At 38.9% G+C, this 20417-nt stretch overlaps 1 protein-coding gene across 8 annotated transcripts in view; it reads right to left on the reverse strand.

Annotated features, from left to right (window-relative positions):
• The window catches only part of TRPM3 (transient receptor potential cation channel subfamily M member 3), a 534030-nt gene that overhangs the window by 117326 nt on the left and 396287 nt on the right, over positions 1-20417 (reverse strand). For all 8 annotated transcript variants that reach the window (XM_078385072.1, XM_020798619.3, XM_020798621.3 and 5 more), the window contains exon 8: positions 10042-10165. In XM_078385072.1, the coding sequence (XP_078241198.1) occupies positions 10042-10165 (124 nt within the window). The remainder of the gene's footprint in view (positions 1-10041; positions 10166-20417) is intronic.

The raw sequence follows: 20417 nt of genomic DNA on the forward strand, positions 1-20417 counted from the left end.
TTGGCCTTAATTGAACCTTAGTATAGACCAGACTCTAGAGGAAGCAGTGCAATTCATATAATCATAAAATCACAAAACAATTGAGTTGGAAGCGGCCCATGAAGCCACTGAGTTTGGTCTCCTTATCAATGCAGGAATCCAAATCAGATGATTGTCCAATTTTCTCTTGAATGCCTCCAGTATTGGAGCACTCACCACCTCCTGAGGTAATTGTTCAATTGCTATACTGCTCTAAGAGTTAGGAAGTTTTCCTGATATTCAAGCAAAATCTGGCTTCCTGTAACTTGAGCCCATTATTACTTGCTTTGCACTCTGGGATGACTGAGAACAGCTCCTGCCCTTCTTCTGTATGACTTTTCAAGTATATAAAAAAATGCTATCGTATCTCCCCTCAGTCTTCTTTTCTCAAGGCTAAACATGTTCAGTTCTTTCAGTCTTTCTTCATAGGGCTTGATTTCCAGTCCTCTGGTCATCCTTGTTGCCCTCCTCTGAACTTGTTCCAGTTTATTGTCATACTTGTTAAAGTGAACTGGACACAGTATTCTAGATGAGGCCTAACCAGTGTTGAATAGAGGGGAAACTAGTACATCATGGGATTTGGAGACTATATTTCTGCGAATGCAGTCTAACCTTTTTTTGGAGCCACATCACTCTGTTGACTCATATTTGGCTTGTGATCTACAATTCCAAAACCTTTCTTGCTCATATGATTATTGAGCCAAGTATCCTCCATTTTGTAACTAAGTAATTGCCCCCACCCAGCAATGTAGAATTTTGCACATATTTCTGTTAATTTTTATTCTGTTGTTTTCAGCCCAATGCTTGAGCCTATCAAGATATTTTTGAATTTTCTTTCTGTCTTCCAGGGTATTAGCTACTGCATCCATTTTTTTGTGTCATCCACAACTCTGATAAACCTTCCCTGCACCCCATCATCCAAACCATTAATAAAAATGTGGAAGAGAACTGGGCCCAGGATTGAGCCTTGTGATAACCCACCTGTTACCTCCTCCCAGTTTGAGAAGGAGCCATTGATAAACACCCTCAAAGTATGATTCTGTAACTAACTGTATATTCCCACAGAATCGTTCTATCCAGCCCATACCTCGTTAGCTTGATAATCAGAATATAATGGGACACTTTGTCAAAGGCTTTGCTGAAGTCAAGATATATTACACCTACAGCATTTCCACTGTTTACCAGGGAGGTTACGCAATTAAAAATGAGATAAGATTAGTCTGGCAGGATTTGTTCTTGACAAATCTGTGTTGGCTTCCAGATATTACTGCATTGTTTCCAATGTGTTCGCAGAGATACTGCTTTATAATCTCCTCCAGAATTTTCCCTGGGCTGATGTCAGCCTGATCGATTTGTAGTTCCCTGGTTCCTTCTTTTTGCCCTTTTTGAAGATAGGGACAAAGTTAGCTCCTCTCCAATCATCTGACACCTCGTCCAGCCTCCACGATCTCCAGATATCACCTACCACTGTTTCTCAGGGGCTCCTGGAAGGCAGAAGAGGCATTTTATGTATCATTGCTTACACTTTTTGCTTTATTGTCTCTTTAAGTTTTGTACCTTTCTTCCATTGATGTGCTCATCATCACCAAATCCAAAAGCACCTTTTGTCAGTCTTGACACTTGACCAGGAGGACTTCAAACCAAATTCTTTGGGGTTGAAAACAGTTACCCTGTGCCATTATTCCAAAGCAGCTACAGTACTTAACACTATAAATCATATCATCTCCCTTGAGGGGTTTGTAAGAAGTGTACCCACCACATAGATTAACCCAGGAGGGAAAGAAGGCAAATGAATGAAACTGATTCTTGGAGATACACCTAAAGGAATGTAGATAAAAATGAGTCTCTTGCCATTTGATAAAAGACGTAGTGAGAATATGGGCCTAAGTCCTAACAACCACTTGGACAGATGCAAAATACTGATAAGCTTTCTTAATGATTTGGTGGGGAAGACACGACTAACAGATGCAATCTTGCTGAATATTTTAAATGCAGAAAAAAAGCTACAGTTGTTGAAAGAAACACTATTTTTTTGATGTTTTGGCAGCCTCCAGGATCATGCTTCCTTCATATTTCTCCCTCAAAACAAAAACTGACTTAAGTAGGTTAATAGCAAAAGAGGGGCTGAGTGGCATATTGAATAAAACATTGAATCAGTACCTTCTGAACATCAACCTGAATTCCAGGTAAAAACATTACAGATTACCAATTCTCTGGAGAACACCCACTTCAACACTTATTCTGGGAGGGAACACACCTTTGTAATTGCTGCTGGCACAGTTTTCAAGAAGCTTATACTTAAATATGCTTCTCTCGCATCAAATGTGCTTTTGAATTTTTCTGTGACATTTTGGCACAGCTTGAAAGTACTGTAACATCTAGTTATTTGTAATGAATTCCTTTTTCAACACTTAAGACACAATTGAGTTACATTACAATTATACTGTATTAACAAAGGATGTTGTTATTCCTCTTGTGGTATAACTTTTGATTTATATTTTTAGTTAGAGGGTGTGGTCTCACTAAATGTAGAGGACAAATATGGCATGGTTCAAGTGCTGGCTCTTGTTGTACCTCTGGTGCCACTTTGTGTTCTGTTGTGGGTGCTGAGGTGACAAGCTGGAGAGAAGGAACGTGCCTCTTGTACCACAGGGCAGCAGCTTGTAGCATTCAGATGTTTCTTAGAAATAACTGAACAGGAACTATTCTAACCTGTTTTGAGAAGCGAGGAAATGAGTTACACTTTTAAAAAACTCTAATTATAATGGTAACTGTATTATTTTTGATTACTTTTAAAAAGTAACTTCCTGCATGCTGCATTTTCCTTGGAAAGATTATTTGAAAAACAAAAACAAAGGTATATATGTTGGTATAGCAAACAGCTTGCCAACGTGAAATAATACATATAATTGTAGTCATATTTAATCCATATTCACATTCTTGAAAAGAAATACTTTAAACCATGATTTTCTGGTAGGCATTCTATGTATTACCTAACTCAAGAATTATTTCCTGTGGTTTTTGGCTGTTCACCCTCTAGATTCTTTCTTGCCTTCTGTTCCACTATAAGTGTTTTGTTTTTGGATTTTTTAAAAAAATGACATTTTAAATATTTGGAAATGGTAAATGCCCCAAATTAATCTTTCTGAAGTAAACATGAGAACAGTATGTTAAAATGGAAAAGGCATGAATATTGATAAATGTAACAAAGATCATTGATTTTTATATAACTTTGCATAGCTTTTGAAGCAGGCGTACTATTTCAGGATGGACCATAGCTTAGAGATACAACATACAGCTGGCCTGGAGAAAGTCTCAGGTTCACATGCTCACATCTCCAGGAAAGGCTGAGAAAAACACCTGACTGAAATCTGGAAGAGCATCTCCTGTCAGTGTAGGCAATATTACAGTACAGTAGATGATATAATACAACTTTCTCTGTGCTGTTTACTGGTCTTTACACAGTATGATGGAACACTCAGGTTGTTGGTACTGAGTGAACCCCATGTGCTCTGGACAAAGGGGAAGAGAAATTTGTGAGCCTATTTATTACAGTTTCACTGTAGAAACATGTGTATTATATTTATTTATAATAGAATTTATATCTCACCTTCTCCAATAAGGCACAGGAGGTAGACATTCAGATATTCATTCAGCTATGAAAACTCTCCCCCCCCCAACACACATGGAGGGCTGGACCATGACATTTTGCTGCCTGAAACACAGCAGCAAATGGCACCCCCCACCCCCATCCCCACACCAAGACCAACTACTCAAAACCAGCCAAATTCCATTGGCAAATACAGCAAAAGAATTCCACCAATGCCTCCTCTCCCATCCTTCATAATAAACAAAGTGCAGTAGTTCTGAATGGCTTAGTGATTTCAGCATCTCGCTGCTGAGCCAGAGGTTAGGAGTTCAATTCTCCACTGTGCCTCTATGACAGGGGTTGGACTTGATGATCCTTAGGTTCCCTCCCAGATCTGCAGTTCTAGGATAATTATTACAAATGAAATAACTGTTTGCTGTTCTTACAGAAATCTTCTGCCTGAGGTGTCTTCTTTATTCTGCCGTACATAAGACTGCCCCTGTCTACATGGCAGGGAAAACACCCAGCAGTTGTGATGTCAAAATTCTAGTTCTAAAACATTTCTGATTGCAAAGTGATTTGATTGTATAGAATTAAATGTTGAATTACAAGCAGCAAGCAATTTGTTGTGAATATGTAGACAATATGTAGACAAACACAGTTCTCACATCAAATTTATACACATAGCCCATAACCCAGGCCTATCTAGAGATGGATTAAGAAAGACTAAGGCAGTTTGCATGTAAATCATTTACCACATCACTGACCCACAACCTTTTCCCTTTTTATGAAACACCTATTTACATAGGAAGCTTTTATTAATTATATCACTGATTCTGAATTCAAAGCTAGCCACAACCTCAAGCATGCATATATAAACAATGATGGCAGGAATGTGGAGTGACAAGTCTGCTTCAACAAATCAATTCAGAAGCCCTTAAAGTCCCATTTTGTATCAAAACACTCGCCATTTCAGCATACGGTTTCCTAAACTAGGTTTTCTTTTATCTATCTTCAAATGTATTCAGCATCCTCAAAATTTGATTATTTAGTTATTATTCACATGATCTACTATTCTGGAGAAGCAACCATTTAACTTTACGCCAACCTCTTATTTGCTTATACACTGAAGAGACAAATCACATTTTGAAGTAAAGTTTAAAACAGAAAAAGAACCTCTTGTAAAATTATCATTCTAGAAGTGACTGGTAGCTACAGATAGTGGGTGGAATGCAGAATTTCCTATAAACTCAATCAAGGTTGCAACTACAGTGCAATTTACGACACAGTTTGTGTTAGAATTGGCACAGTTAAATATATTTTCCCACTAACAATATGGTATATGATGTACCCAGTGTGATAAGTGGATTGAATGTTGGACCTGGATTTGAATTTGCACTCAGTCACAGAAACTTGTGTGTGTGTGTGTGTGTGTGTGTGTGTGTGTGTGTGTGTGTGTGTGTGTGTGTGTGTGTGTATGCGCACGCGTGCGCACGTTTAGAACTGTAGAAGTGGTAAAACCACCCCTTAAATATTTCACTTACCTTCTTTTTATTTTATTTTATTTTATTTTATTTTATTTCTATTAATAGACATACATTACACTACTCAATCCAAACTTAAAGAAATTGAAAAACAGTCTCACTTACCTTCAAGCCCTATTAGGGTTGCTAGAAGTTGGTTCTCACATGATGGCACACAACACACACTCAATACACAGCTAATTGCAAGTAAGCCCAGTCCTTCTTCATGGGCATTCATTGCTTTTTATTCAGTCAGCATGGGCTAGTGTCTTGTTTTTGTTTGTTTGTTTTGTAGTGATTGCACTTACACTGTTTTGTTTGTTTCTTTGTTTTGTTTCTGATATAATCACCTATGTTGGGGGTTAGCAGATGGTGTGTCCTATAGTGATGTTGCTGTGCTCCTTTTCTTTTTTAATTACAAGTGACATAGTGCTGAATTGATATAACAGCTTGTGAAACTGCAGTGCCTATCTAACACAGTGCTATGTTTGTCAAGGATAATTAAAAATTGGTTGGAAGGGAGACAAAAGGTGCCTATGTGAGGGGGATGTTCCCACTGTACTGGCATACCACACTCCACTGAAGGGCATGTGATTTTGGTGAGAATTCTAGCAAACTGAGGTGTGATGTGGCATCTTCCCCGAAAATTGCCCTGAATAATTAAGCATTCCATGTGAACAACAACAATAATTTAGTTATAGGAAACTTCAAATTGACCAAAAACAACAACCTTCATGTTTCCCAAGTTGAATAGTCTATGGTGAGTGGACAAAAGACACCTATTTCTAGAATATTTCATATGCTTCCAACTTTGCTTTAGACAGATGAAACAAAAGAGGAAAGAAAGCTATTACAGTGGTGCCTCACTAGACAGTTACCCCGCATGACAGTTTTTTCGCTAGATATTGAATTTTTGTGATCGCTATAGTGATTTGCAAAACAATGATTCCTATGGGGGAATTTCACTGGACAATGTTTGGTCCTTGCTTTGCAAACCAATTTTCGCTAGACGATGATTTTGACAGCTCCCTCCGCGCTCGCAAAACAGGTGTTTTTGGGACCTAAGCTTCGCAAGACAGCGATTTAAGCATCTGATCAGCAGTTCGCAAAGCGGCTTTCCTATGGCCGATCTTCGCTAGACAATGACAATTCTTCCCCATTGGAACGCATTAAATAGGTTTCAATGCATTCCAATGGGGAAATGCTTTTCGCTAGACAATGATTTCGCTAAACAGCGATTTCAGTGGAACGGATTATCATCGTCTATCGAGGCACCACTGTATCCAGATTCTAGACATCAATGTAGAACAAACAGCTCAAACAAATCCCCTAACTCAGTGTTACAAGCACATTCTTTGCATGGAAAAGGTCACTGGTTGAATCATATTGACATCCTCAGTTGAAAGAAACTCATGCAGTATTGTTGGGAGAAACTCAGCCTGAGTCACTGAAGGCTGTTACCAGCCAAGAGTGGACTAGACTATTGGGAAATGACTCCATGGTCTAGTTTCTCTGTAACATTAAAATGTATTATAATGTTATGCGAATAAGCTCCAGCATCATCTGCTTCTCCTCTCCTTCTCCAATGTGGCTATGAGAAGAAGAGCCAGAGACGAAGAGAAGTAGGAAGTTTAATTTCCAAACATAAGTCCCAGTTGATGACATTGATTGCCAGTTGATGACATTGATTGCCTTCCAGAGTGTAACTTACACAAACAGGATTTAAATTATGTTTCTATTAAATGTTGACATCTATTTAGAGGGGGAGAAACAAACCCTTACAATCTTGCATCAAAAATAAAGCAACTACCTCCCCTTCTGCATTTCTCTCTCTCATGTGCTCTCCCTTTTCTAGGACCATCACTGAATTTATGCATAGCATATCATTTGACAAGAATCTCTTTTTCCATAGATATTAAGGTTACCCAGCATCTTCAAAAAGTTACTTGGTATTTGATAAGATCTGGTATATTGATTCAGTGGAAATGTCTGAACAAGATAAGCTTTGTCAATAGAGTCATTGTGAAGGGCAGAAGGAAACAGTGGCAATGGGGTGGGCAGATAAATAACTTGAATCTATGGGCTGTTTACAAAGTTTCATTTTATTAGCAAATGTGAGTAGGGACAAGCCAGCCAGTGGAGCTTTGCAAATGCTGGGAATTTCAAAGAAGCACACATAATATCTCTGAGATATGAATTTATAAATGAGATTTTCCACATTCTCCCCAACCCCTTGTCCATTTTGACTGGAAAAGTGTCAGGAAAGGTTTTTTTTGGATGAAGAGAAGCTGAAATCCTGTTTATGCAGCTGCACCATGTAAGACTGATGACATCATTAGCTGCAGATTTTTTTCCGCAAATGAAACATTTCTGATTTTTTCCCTGAAGGCCCCAAGGCAGTCATGGAATCCCTTTCATTTTTGGGAAGCTGTTGAGAGCTGTGGTGCAGGAAGGATACATCTGTAATGACCAAAAAGCACTGCTGACTGAATTATTTCACTGGCGATGACAATTACTGGAATTGGCCCCTGGCTCCTAAATGCTTCTCTACAATGAAACAGATCCCATGGGAGTCTTGGGGCCTTTGTGGGGGAACGGACATGTTCTGAGATATATGTACACCCCATACCTACCCACTCACCAAGCAAACACTTAACACAGATTTAAAAAAAGCCAATGTCCAGAGTATTATTTTAAACGGAGAAAGAAATGGGTAAATTCTCTCCTCAAATATGATGGGTAAAGAAATCCTCTGCAAACAAATTGAATTTTCTCAGGTTCTTAAATCGCTGGGCAGGCAGGATCTAAAAAAAGCTATAGAGAAAAAACTAAACAAATGCTCTAGGGGTAGGTTTAATAACATTCACTTTCTCTTAGCACCTCCTTCCCACAACATATGTGGATTTAAGAACACAGATCCTTAATATAGTATTGTTGTATGAATGACTCTGTCTCAGCTTCAGACCCACCTTCAACCTGCAAGGGTACCAATGAGCTACAATTCAAAACCATTGGAGAGAGACCCTTCTTTGTAAGACAGAAAGCCCTCCAATACTGGAGGTAACAGAAACAATGAAGGGTAGTTTTAATTTGGATTGTGGCTGGTGCATGAAGAATTAAGCCTTTCTGCTTGTCTCTTGTGGCTGAAAATCACCCTTCCTTGTTTGCTATTAATTACAATACTATATCCTTGAGGTGCAAGATTCTGAATTCACACTCAGTAGCCAATGGCCTGCTTTTCTTCCCATGTTATTTCCTCAGAAATAGAGATCCAGATAATCAGACCAGCCATTTAAGCTTGTGTTTAATTTCCAATAACCGGTCCTAAAGTGAAACTTGCTGGAATGCAAGATACCAAGGTGAGTGAAAACATGTGCAGTGCCAAGCAGATATCTTTAAGCACTTAAGGAAGCAAGCCTTCTAACAATGTTACATTTTTGAGTCAACTGAAGGAAGTTATTATAAATAAAACAATGGTTAAAATTGATTTCCTCTTGTATGACCGCTTGTTATTGTGACAAGATGCATACTGTCTCTTGTCAGCATGAGAAGAACTAATGCACAACAATTGTTGTTTGTCTCTGTTCTCAAACATTCTTGCTAGTTGTAAAACATATTTCAAGTAACAGCAGGAACTCGTGATTAGGTTTTCACTTTAGAATTCAGTTTTCCATCTAGATGGTACAAATCTGCACCATCATGAGAACTGTAGTGCTCTGTTCTTGGCACAGAGAGTAAATAAAAAGCTAAGAGGGAAGGCTTGTTTTATGCATGCCAAGTAGAGATGGGATTTTCTTGTTTCCCATTAGCTACAAACTAATTAAATGGTTTCCTTTGCTTCCTTAATATGGATGTGTGCTCCTGAGATTCTCTGAACACTAGCTGGCAAGCATCTGCCATCAGAATTCCTGTCCTTATATGACCATAACTAATTTTACAGAGTGATGCTTTTAATTCAACTAGAGCCAGCAGCACTAGAGAAAAAAAAAAAAGAGAGAGAAACTGCTCACTAGCCCAAGGCCAAGCCATAGTCATGTTGTCACCACTTAGGCATAGTTACTTGAATGTCACGGGTGTGACTTGTAAGGAGAGCTTTCTCTTTAGGCGTAGTTGCTTGAATGTCAAGGGTGTGACTTGTAAGGAGAGGTTTTCTCTTTAGATTTTTAAAAATTTCTAACATTTGCTTAATATAGTTGCAATATTATCATTTACCAAAACTCATTATGGTTCTTTTTGGCTGCCCAGCAATAACTTTCCACAGGCAAAATAAGAGTCTGTTGAAGTTAACAGATGCTTCTCCATTCATATCAGCACAATGTAGATTGAATTTTGTAGTTCATAGTGTATAGGCTTATGGAGGGGAGATTATTTTCCTGTCAATATAGCATCAGTACATATACAGTCATGAGAAAAAGAAAGTACACCCTCTTTGAATTCTATGGTTTTTACATAAAAGGACATAATAAAAACCATCTGGTCCTTAGCAGATCTGAAAAATAGGTAAATACAACTTCAGATGAAAAACAATAAATGGCATGTTACACTGTGTCATGATTTATTTTACAAAAATAAAACAAGAAAGGAGAAGTTTTAGCTATTGGAGGTGTAATGTGGAGTCTTGCAATGAGATAATTAAACATTTCAGTGTAAATGGCAACAGTTTCAGCTGAAACTGTTAGGGCTGAGTTATAGAAAAGTTTGAATCAACCTGAATAAATCGAGAAAACCCTTCATTGTAACTGAGCTCTTACTTGTCACTTGTTGCACATAAGAGTTTGTCTCACTTCAATACAACTAATCATTTCCACCTACTCTTTACCCACTCTACCTTTCTCCATGTAAGCTCTTGTGTCATGTCTTGCATGTAACAGACCCATATTAGTTTTATGTCTAGTGAATATGTTTGCATACCAATTCTTTCTTCTTCATGCATTCCATGAGGATTATGAAGAGATGCTGGGCCTGGGTCCGAGTGTAGGTGAAAGTCTTCTGGATTGTAACAAGCAGCTGGTCCCTCAGAGATTCATTGATTAGTCTGAAATTCAAAAAGACAAAGGTTACAATATATTGAAAGATTAGCAAATAAGCAATAGTCTACATACTCTGTGTTTAAAACATACACACAGAAGAATTCTAAATATTGCATTGGCATCCCCCCCCCATGACCAGTACAGTTTGTATACATAGAACACCTATATTCATGGGATCGGTATCCGTGGTTTCAGTTGTCTACAGTTTATTGCAACCCTATGTACAACATGTACAACCATCTTGACAGAAGACAAGATGGTTGGACAGTGTCACTGAAGCTACCAACATGAATTTGACCCAACTCTGGGAGGCAGTGGAAGATAGGAGAGCCTGGCGTGCTTCGGTCCATGGGGTCACAAAAAGTTAGACATGACTAAACAACTAAACAACAACAGCAAAATGTACAACATACAAGGGAGTAAGCCTTTGTCCTGCTCCTTTGTATCTTTATATAGATCTACTACTATCTGTGGTTTCAGGCATATACAGTAGATTGCAGAATGGATCCCGTGCGGATACAGATGTCTTACTGTAATTCTTGCTTCTTAGGCTGCTTGATACTTAATGTTTATTATTCTGATGATTTAGTTTGCTTCTAATTGTGAGAAAAGCTGAGATGCTGAGAAAATCACTGAAACCATAACCAACCCATGTTATGATCATTGGAAATCTTGACCAGTAACCCCTGAGATTAGACTTTTGGAGGGCTAGGACTCCCAGAACCTCCCTGTCAGTATGGCCAGTATCCGTACTGGCTGAGAAATTCTGGGAGCTGTAGTCCAAAATGTAATCTCCCCTAACTCTGCCTGAAAACTTATTAGGTATTCCCCTGTTTTCACAAACACACTGCTGTCTTTTTCCAGAATGAAAGCTGTGAAATACAGGCAGCCGTATGTCTTTGTTTTGCACTTTTCCTTATCCTTCCAGAATCATTGCAAAGACACAGTCCTGCTGGCAGATAAAAATGTATCTAAGCATGCATGAGAATATTTCAAGTTGTCCTCTTCAGAGAAACAAAAGAGAAATTCCCTCAGGCCAACAGATGCTGGGCTTGAAAAACAAACGGAGTTTGGTCGTTCTAGGACTTGGTTGTAATTTCCAGGGACATCACTTGGAAACATATTCACTACAAGGACTTAATTAATTTAGAGTGCAATTGCCAGGCTTGGAACACTTTATGATGCTTCGATATGCTGAGCATCTACTTCTATCTGCAGGTGAAGTTTAATATATTGAGATCATTTATTGTGGAACCTTTGGTGTATTTTCTTTTAATTGGAAGGCTTCAATAAATGAATTGTTTCAATGAACAATTAGTCTATATATCTTCTACCTTGGGAACACATATTATTCCCATATTGTGCCCCCCCATCACTACACTTCTGGGAAGTTTAAATAAGAACCTGCTTGCAACGTCATACACCAGATTGCTTTGGACTACTCAATCTGACTTTGCTCTCATAGCAAGACAACCTCCTCTCCAGCTAAATGAGGCATGCTACATAGATCTCACACCACACTTTTGACAAATGGCAAACACCCTAATGAGTGAAACAAACAAGAGATGCAAAAGGCCATTTATTTATTTATTTATTTATATGCTACCGGTACTTTTCTCCCCATAGGGGACACAAGGTGGTTCACAACAACTAAACTATAAAGCTACAACAGTTTTTAAAATACTATGTAATTATCATATTAAAAATAATCAAATGTATGTCGAGATTAAAAACCCAGATTAAAAACAATTTTAACACATTTAAAAATCTGTATGTTAAGCATTCCTGAGACACATACTGCTTTGCCTGATGATAGAAGGACAAGAGATGGGGGGCAATCTTGCTTCTAGTGGCAGAGCATTCTAAGGCCTTGGAGCAACGACTGAGAAGCCCTGTCTTGTGTTCTCACAAACAAGCTTGGGAGGATGGTGGAACAGAGCGAAGGGCTTTCCCAGAAGATCTTAAAAGCCAAGAAGGCTCATATGGGTAATATGGTCTTTCAAACAGCCTGAATTGAAGCCAGTCAGCAGTCTGGCTGCAGCATTTTGAACCAGTTGAAGTGTCAGAATACTATGTTAAGGCAGCTTTTCTGTAACCCAAAGGAGATGTAACTAAGGCATGTGTCATCATGACCAGACTGGACATCTCAAGGAATGGGCACAGCTGGTGCACCAGCTTTAATTTTGTATATGTCATTGTACATTGGTCTACTTTTGTCAGCCCAGTTCTATATGGATCCCATTCTTTACAGATTGGAAATATTATTTTGCAATGTAGAAAAGCAGCCATCTATACCACTAGCTGGATATGCTCATATTCAAGTATTAATGTATAAAAGATTGTTTCTCATAGAATTCCAATCTGTCCAATTCATATGTTCGTATTGTTTCCTTGTTTGACAGGGCCCCTGGCCAAAAGGGCCATGGCCAAAAAAAAAGGGTTGAGAATGGCTGGTGTAGAGCATATATGACATCCGAGAATTTTGAGTGAAAGCAGAATAAATATACGAGTAACAGTTTGTTTACACAACTCTCTTTCTGCTTCTCAATGAGACCAGTAAAGCAGTGGAAGTTCTGAGCAGAAGCCTGAGGTCACTGGCAGCCTGATGAAAATAAGTAAGATAATGCTTAATTCACAATAAAAGATTATGTTAATAGTGAGAGACATGCCAGTTCTGGAAGTTGATAATTCCACACTTTTGATGGGATCACATACGCAACGGTAAGCCAGACTATTGGTGGTCCAAGGCCTGAGACATCTGTGGGGGTGGAATGCCCCTCTGCTCAAACTACAGGCTACAGTATTTCTGAGCTGGATCTGGCACTGCTTCAGGATGGGAAGTCGTGGTTATGACTAAAAGTACTTTTTAATCGCTTATGGCGATGAACCAGTAATGACTTTTTTCAGCTAAAGAGCTAAGGTCTGAATAGGGAAGGCACCTTGACCTGCAACTTTGGGTTGCTAATCCTGCTCAGGTTGATCTCTGGGGAGAAAGTTCCAAAGGAAGTGCAATACAGTTAAGAAGGTTGTTTCACTGGTTGCTCCCCACAAGACAACTGAAGGCAGGGGCACCTGGAGAACAGCATTCCATATACAGTTCGACTTACGAACTTAATCCGTATTGGAAGGCAGTTCTCAGGTCGAAAAGTTCTTAAGTCGAATCTGCATTTCCCATAGGAATGCATTGAAAACCATTTAATCTGTATCTGCTCTTTTCCGTCCATAGAAATTAATGGGAAGCTGCTATTCCGCCTTCTGCCACTAGAGGGGGATATTTTTTCTTTTTTCCTTTTAACCTAAGATGACTTAGCTTTAAAAAAAAGGAAAAAAAGAGTTCGTAACTCAAATCTAAGTTCGTAAGTCGAGTCCATATATTCCTATGACAGCGGTTCGTAAGTCAAAACGTTCGTATGTCGAGCCATTCGTAAGTCGAGACCCCACTGTACTAAGGGCTACAGATTGGTTTAAAGTTCTTATTAGAGATCTTGGCCTATGCATGCAAGAGCCATTGTCTGTTGGTCATCATCATGTACAAACAACATTTTCTCAAGGACAATTTTTTACACACACCTTTCTTCTTCCAAATTTGATCAACTGTTAGATAAAGCACAAAGCATAATATTTCCAGGGGTCACAACGTTTAGATCTATTCCATCTTTTTCATGGGATATAAGTATCACATGTAAACATGTACTGAATCACTGTGAATCTGAATCACTGCAAAGGTAGTCCAACTCTTATTTGTTATTGATTAACTCTAGTTAAGAAGTATGCCATTTAACAACCAATACTTCACTTATTTAAACAAATTTCTTTTACTATTCAGTGGGTGGTATTGGTTCACAAAAGCTGAACATTAGAGTAAAATGTTTACTCTGACTTCCTAACAAGGAAATGACCAAACACTGGAACCATTCATTTATAACTGGTTGACTGTTCAAAATGTATTACAAATGGCTGTCAGATTTAACAGTTCAAAAAAATGTACCCTCTAAAGTGTGAAAGCTTTCATACTGAAGTAGTTTTCTTATTTAAAGTATCATAAATCTGTCATCTATTTCAGTGAATCACATATTAAAACCACAGCTAAAGTGATCAAATATGAAATGCAATCCAATGAAACTAGTAAAAAACCATTCTTATCTTGCAAAAATGGATGCATTATGCTATCAGTTCTATCATATTTTATTTTTAATAACATTTATTAAATTAATCCCCCATATTCTACCCAATGCATAGCTTCATACAAAGCTAGTTCACAATTTTTTATTGGCACTGATTTTAAAATTACCTGCAAGAAATTGTAGATGGTTAAAAAAAATACTTAAAAGTGTATGAAACAAACTTAAAAAATGTTGGGAGATCAATGAGCGTATCCACACTCATTTTGACAACCAAAATGGAGTTTTCTACATGAATGGGAAAAGAAAGGGAACTTATGTTCTTCTCTTAAAATAAAAGAGATTTTTCAGGGTGGGCATTGATTTTGGCTCCAGGAACTGTTTGTGTTAAATATTTCTTCTCCCAGAACAAACATAGCAATAAAACACATGACTCTTTTGTCTACATTGCCCTTAGACAATGGGTGTGTGTGTGTGTGTGTGTGATCAGATATGCTCTGTGATACAGAATGTTTACCCTTCAGTTGTTGTTAGCTCACAGCTCCCATCAGTCCTAGCCAGTGCACCTGGTAAAATGGATTGATTGGAAATGCAGTTCAATATCTGGAGGGCCACATATTCCCCACACATGCTCTACTCTTTTCCACACATGCCATATGCCACACTTGCTGTACTCTATGCTTTGATATAAGCACTCTTCTCAGATGCAAGTGAAAGGCAGTCCTATCATCCGCCCGCCCGCCCGCCCGCCCGCCCGCCCGCTCGCCCGCCCGCCCGTCCATCTATCTATCTATCTATCTATCTATCTATCTATCTATCTATCTATCTATCTATCTATCTATCTATCTATCTATCTATCTATCTATCTATCTATCTATCTATCTATCTATCTGTCTATCTGTCTATCTATCTATCTATCTATCTATCTATCTATCTATCTATCTATCTATCTATCTATCTATCTATCTATCTATCTATCTATCTATCTATCTATCTATCTATCATCTGCCTTACAAATGCCAAGAATGGTTTGTAGCTAACAGAGTTTAAGCTGTGTTCCTGGGAGCATGAGGGTTCCTCATAAACTTGGCAGGAATCCTTCAATGAAAAGATTAGTAATGGCACGCAGTGTTCCCTGAAAGAAAGCTTGTCGGGTAGCATTACTGACTTTCCTTTGCAATACACAGACATAGGGAAGTGTTCAGGTTATTCTAGGACAGACAGTCAGTTTTCACAAGGGGATATCTTGATGCAGCAGCACTGCTCTACTGTGGCAGGCAGCTGTTTCTCAGCAGACAATAGATGTGGATCCTAAGGGTAAAATCATTTACAGAGTTCCTGTGACTGGAACTCTGATAAAGGAGGGCCCTTGACCACAGCAGCTCTGTAAACACACTCACCCCTACATGCCTAAAAGCCCTCTTCATGCCTGCCTGCCTGACTTCTGTGTCAGTGGAATTAGATTTTAATGCCACTGAGCCCTCTTCATGATTTCGGGCATCATGCCTGAACAGGACTCATGATGTTTCAAAATGCTACAAGCTCTGGGATGATAATTGTGAGGGCAAAAGCATTTCACTTCTCTCCTTTGTAATGGCAGGAGGTGAGGTAGGGGTTGGGCACACTATCAAAGGCATTCCTCTGTTTTGCCATACCGTCCTAAGCGGCTCCACTGATCGGCGGTGCTGTGTGGCACAAACTGCTGCCCCTTCCTCACCACTTTCTACCCCCAAAGAAAGATGTATTAAAAGAATAGATACCCACCTCAGCAGGGTCTTCAAATAACTCAGGTTTCTATTCAGGTTTAGCAACAGAACTTGACATCATTCATAACTCAGTTTGTAACAGTAAAGTACTCCCCCAAGGTCCCTCTGTGGTCATCAATTTATTTGTGTGAGAGAGGCATTGCCATAGCAGGTCTGCTTCCACTTTGCTCCCCATACCTTCTTTTATGGGTCAATAAGAGGAAGTCATTTGAAATGGGCATGCTCCTCGGTCCAAACTCAATTCTCATCCTCCCCATCTCCCTCCTGTTCCTGAGAGTCTCCCTCTGTCTTCCCCCAATCTATCCTCTGCTTCTCATTGCTCCTTCCTCTTCTCTGTTCTTTCCTGTTCATCCTTTAACTGCTTCCTCCACTCTCTCTCATCCCAGTATGAGGCTTTTCTTGGAGGCTGGTGTTGCCATTCTCTTTCTGTTTGTGTTACGTTGGGACTAAAAGAAACCCACTCTTTGCCATTCAAGTCCAGCCTTCAGGCAACTCTCCCTCTGTATTTTCCTCTTCTGCTTGCTAACTCTCTACCTCCTTCTCTGTCTTCCTCCCATCACCTTTCTCTGCCCCTTTTGTCTCCTCTTCTGCTCTAACTATCCCTGATTCTTTTAGCATGTTTTCCCGGCTTTCTATCATTCCTGGGCTTTCTAGGGAGGCTGTTGGTGATGTTTTCCCACCCATGTCTATGGGAGAACTTGCTGTCTCAAGCATCATCTTTCCGTCGGGGGGGGGGGGGAGGGAAATGGCACATTCTCCTCCTCAACCACATTTCCCCTCTAGCTCCAACAATAGTTCTTGGCAATCAGTTTTGCAAAAGAGTGCAAAAATCTCCATGCATTCCCAGGAGAAGGAAACATGCTTATATCTACCACAACCACATCTCCTATTTTCATACCAATTCATGGAGTTGGAAAATTTAGTCTGGATTATACACACTAAATAATCTGGTAACATTTCACTCCTCAGGGAAACTTTGAATGATAAAACTCTATAGTTTGTATGCTTTACATTTTTTTAAAGGAAATATGGTAGAATACGCTAGAGATTGGAAATCCACACCAGAGAAACAAATTAAAACATTTTAAAAATAAAGACCGTTCCTGTAAGTGCCACTGGGTTTTAGGATGTGGTGGGGAAGATGAATGTGACAGATGTGGTGTTCTGTTATATAAATGGTTGTCTCCCAATATTGGTACATCCTGATGGTGGAAAATGGGTCACACAAAGCCATCTTTTGTCTAAAAAGTCACTTTAGAAATCCTGCCTATTTGTATGTGACAGGACTTAAAATGTCACTTTAAGATGTGCAGAAGATCAGTTTTGAATTTGGCTTGATAAAGAGAAAATAGGTTTGAGTGTTGGGAGTAGAAGATATTTTGGGCATAAAATTGTGTCGGAATTAAACTGGTGCTGAAGCTGCTTTGGGACCAGGCAGCACTGCTTATGTGCTTGCCTGCTATCAAGATAATATAATAAAAATTTCCACTGTCCTTTTATTCAAATTATCCTGTAAAATTTCCCAAAAATCTTTTTGAAATGTGAAGTGTGGAATATAAAGAAATTATGTACATGTAGGTACCGTGTTTCCCCGAAAATAAGGCAGGGTCTTATATTAATTTTTGCTCCAAAAAAACGCATCCGGGCTTATTTTCAGGGGATGTTTTATTTTTTTCATGTACAACAATCTACTTTTTTTTTTTCAAATACAGTCATGCCATCTTCTTCTGGTTGCTTCACAATGGTGGAGGGCAGGGTTTCACTTAACTAGGGCTTATTTTGGGGGTAAGGCTTATATTACAAGCATCCTAAACAATCATACTAGGGCTTATTTTCAGGGTAGGTCTTATTTTTGGGGAAACAGGGGAGCACAGTCTTTTTCCAGTGTGGTGCCCTCCTGATATTTTGGGCTACAAATCACATATTGCTTGATCTTTGACCAAAGTTGGCTAATGCTTATGTGAGTTGTAGGCTAAAAATTTCAAGGGTGCCAAGTTGGGGAAGGCTGATGTAAGCGATAGCTGTCTTTGTATATATAAGGTATCAGGAGAAATGAGGTATATCTTGAAGCCAAACAACACTGAGGTGTTGGTGGTTGGATTGCTGGATAGGGACATGAGGGTTCTATTCAGTGCCCATTGTTGATTACTCTTTCTCAGACTGAATTACTTCACAGGATTCTTATAAAGATATTAAGAGAAGAAGAGCTACTCACATAACTTTTGTTAGAGGAATGGCTGGACAACCAAAACCTAAGAAAAATGAGTGGTGTTCCAGAGATGGAGCATGTTCCCCAAACGTGTCATACAAGTATTCCCCCTCCCCAAGGCGATGCACATTTTGCTGTTTTTTCATACTGATGCTAAGGTTATGCCAGGTAAACTTTATTTCCTTCTCTTGGACTAATTGGAGATTCCTATAAATAAAAGCACACATTAGAGGGAATGATTGGCTGTTTTCCTCTAAGAAGGATATTTGCATAATTTGCTATGTGACCTGTCACTTAGCTTTTCGTCATCATGAAATAAATTCTGCTCACACCGTGCTACTTCTAGGCCACTGGCAAGACTTGGTATTTTCCAGCACAATTTCTTGGTGATTCAATACAGCAGAAATAATTCTAACTAGGAATAGAAGGAAAATAGCCTTTAAAAATAAATAATGCATACTTGGCTTCTGCCACCTGTCAGGAAACCAAGAGCCACTGGAAGCTGGCACTTTTTGCTTCCCGAAAGAGACCTGCATGGTGTTGTCTATAGACTAGACAACGAACAGTTGCTGGGAAATTGAGTTTCTGCCATCAGATTGGGGATTAAGGACTCCTACATATATATAAACATTCCTGCAGTTTATTTTAATTAGTTTTGAAACTATGGGAAAGCTGTTTTAATGTTTACACGTGAGATAGTTCTAATTTTTAGAAAAAAAGGATATTGTAGAAAGATACCTACCCTTCATCCAGATGAAAGAAACAATTTAAAGTATTAGTTGCTCTAAGATTTGATTCTTAACTATGTGAAAATGACAGAGATGGGAGGTTGTTCAAAGAGACTGCAGAAAATTAGATGGGCATATTCCCAGTAAAGCAGTTCATGTCTCTTCAGATGCTTACAAGAATATTGAAAAAAAAAATACAAACATATATATCTAATTAATTCTCAAAAGTAATGCTTAATCATGATAGAAAAAGACACTACTATAAAGGATAATGACTCTTAATTATTTTTCCATTTTAAAAAAAATTGTTTTGATATACTCCTTTCTCTTTTAGGTGCAATAGCTGGGCAAACCAGCAATTATTATACGAATATTCAATTTCACATTTCTGCATGATTGCAATGATAAGGTCAATAAGCTTTCTGGGGCTTTGCATCCCATATCATACTTTGCTGAAGAATAATACAAAGATATGTCCTTCCTTCTGAACAAAGAAACTTAAGAATTATCTTGTTGGGTGAAACTGTCCTTGTAAGGAGGTCACAGTGATGATTGCTTTCCTCTGCTCTTTGTTTCCAGCATCTGATAATTGGAGATAAACTTGCCTCTTGTCACTTTGCCTCATCTTAGTGTACTCAGGCTGGCTCTTTGGGAGACACCAGGAACTCCTCCCAATGCCCAGTGTCTGGATTGCGGCAAAAGATAGTCTCCCAGCCAGCTGTTGAGCACTGTAGTAATGCCAACACTTTTTGGGCCTCAAATGCATCCCAGTCTACAATGCCAGCCCAGCAATCCTCTTTTTCCACCTCACACTCCTCCTTAAATCCCCATCATACCATGTTTGCACGTGTGGCCTCCATGGCACCATCCGTGTCTCTGCCACTAATGCCCCAGTCCACAGGTGAACTCTGGTTTGGGAATCTTACCCTAACTCTTGGGGAGGGGGAGAACTCACTCTTGCCAGCAGGGAGATTGGGGCCAGTCCCACACATTTTATTTCACAAGTTTAAGAGATTTTTGGCCCATGTGTGGATTTAACTGACATATTCTGACGCACTGTTCACAAGATATAATGGGAAGACTACAGTTTAACGTATAGGACCAAATGTATACAATATACTCTGGATGACAGAATATATTGAAATGAGTCTCAGAGAGTAAAGAATTCCTATTCAATTCCTTGTGTAAAAAAGAAATTGTTCGTAGTATAAAATGCGAACTATATAACAAATACCCATTCCAGTTGTAGTGATACCTATGTTCTTTTTATATCTCCAGTTTAATTTTCAGCTCTCTACTTGTACAGGTTTTTCACAGGTAGTTTTTCCCAAAGATTTTTCTCACTCTGTGTTTGTGTTTCTTTGTAGTCATGCTTCAGAGAAATGCTTAGCAAAAGATGAGAAATAATACTGAGGTGAAATCATTTTGTCTGA

This window comes from Pogona vitticeps, chromosome 2 (genome assembly GCF_051106095.1).
Source record: "Pogona vitticeps strain Pit_001003342236 chromosome 2, PviZW2.1, whole genome shotgun sequence".
NCBI classification, from domain to species: Eukaryota; Metazoa; Chordata; class Lepidosauria; order Squamata; family Agamidae; genus Pogona; species Pogona vitticeps.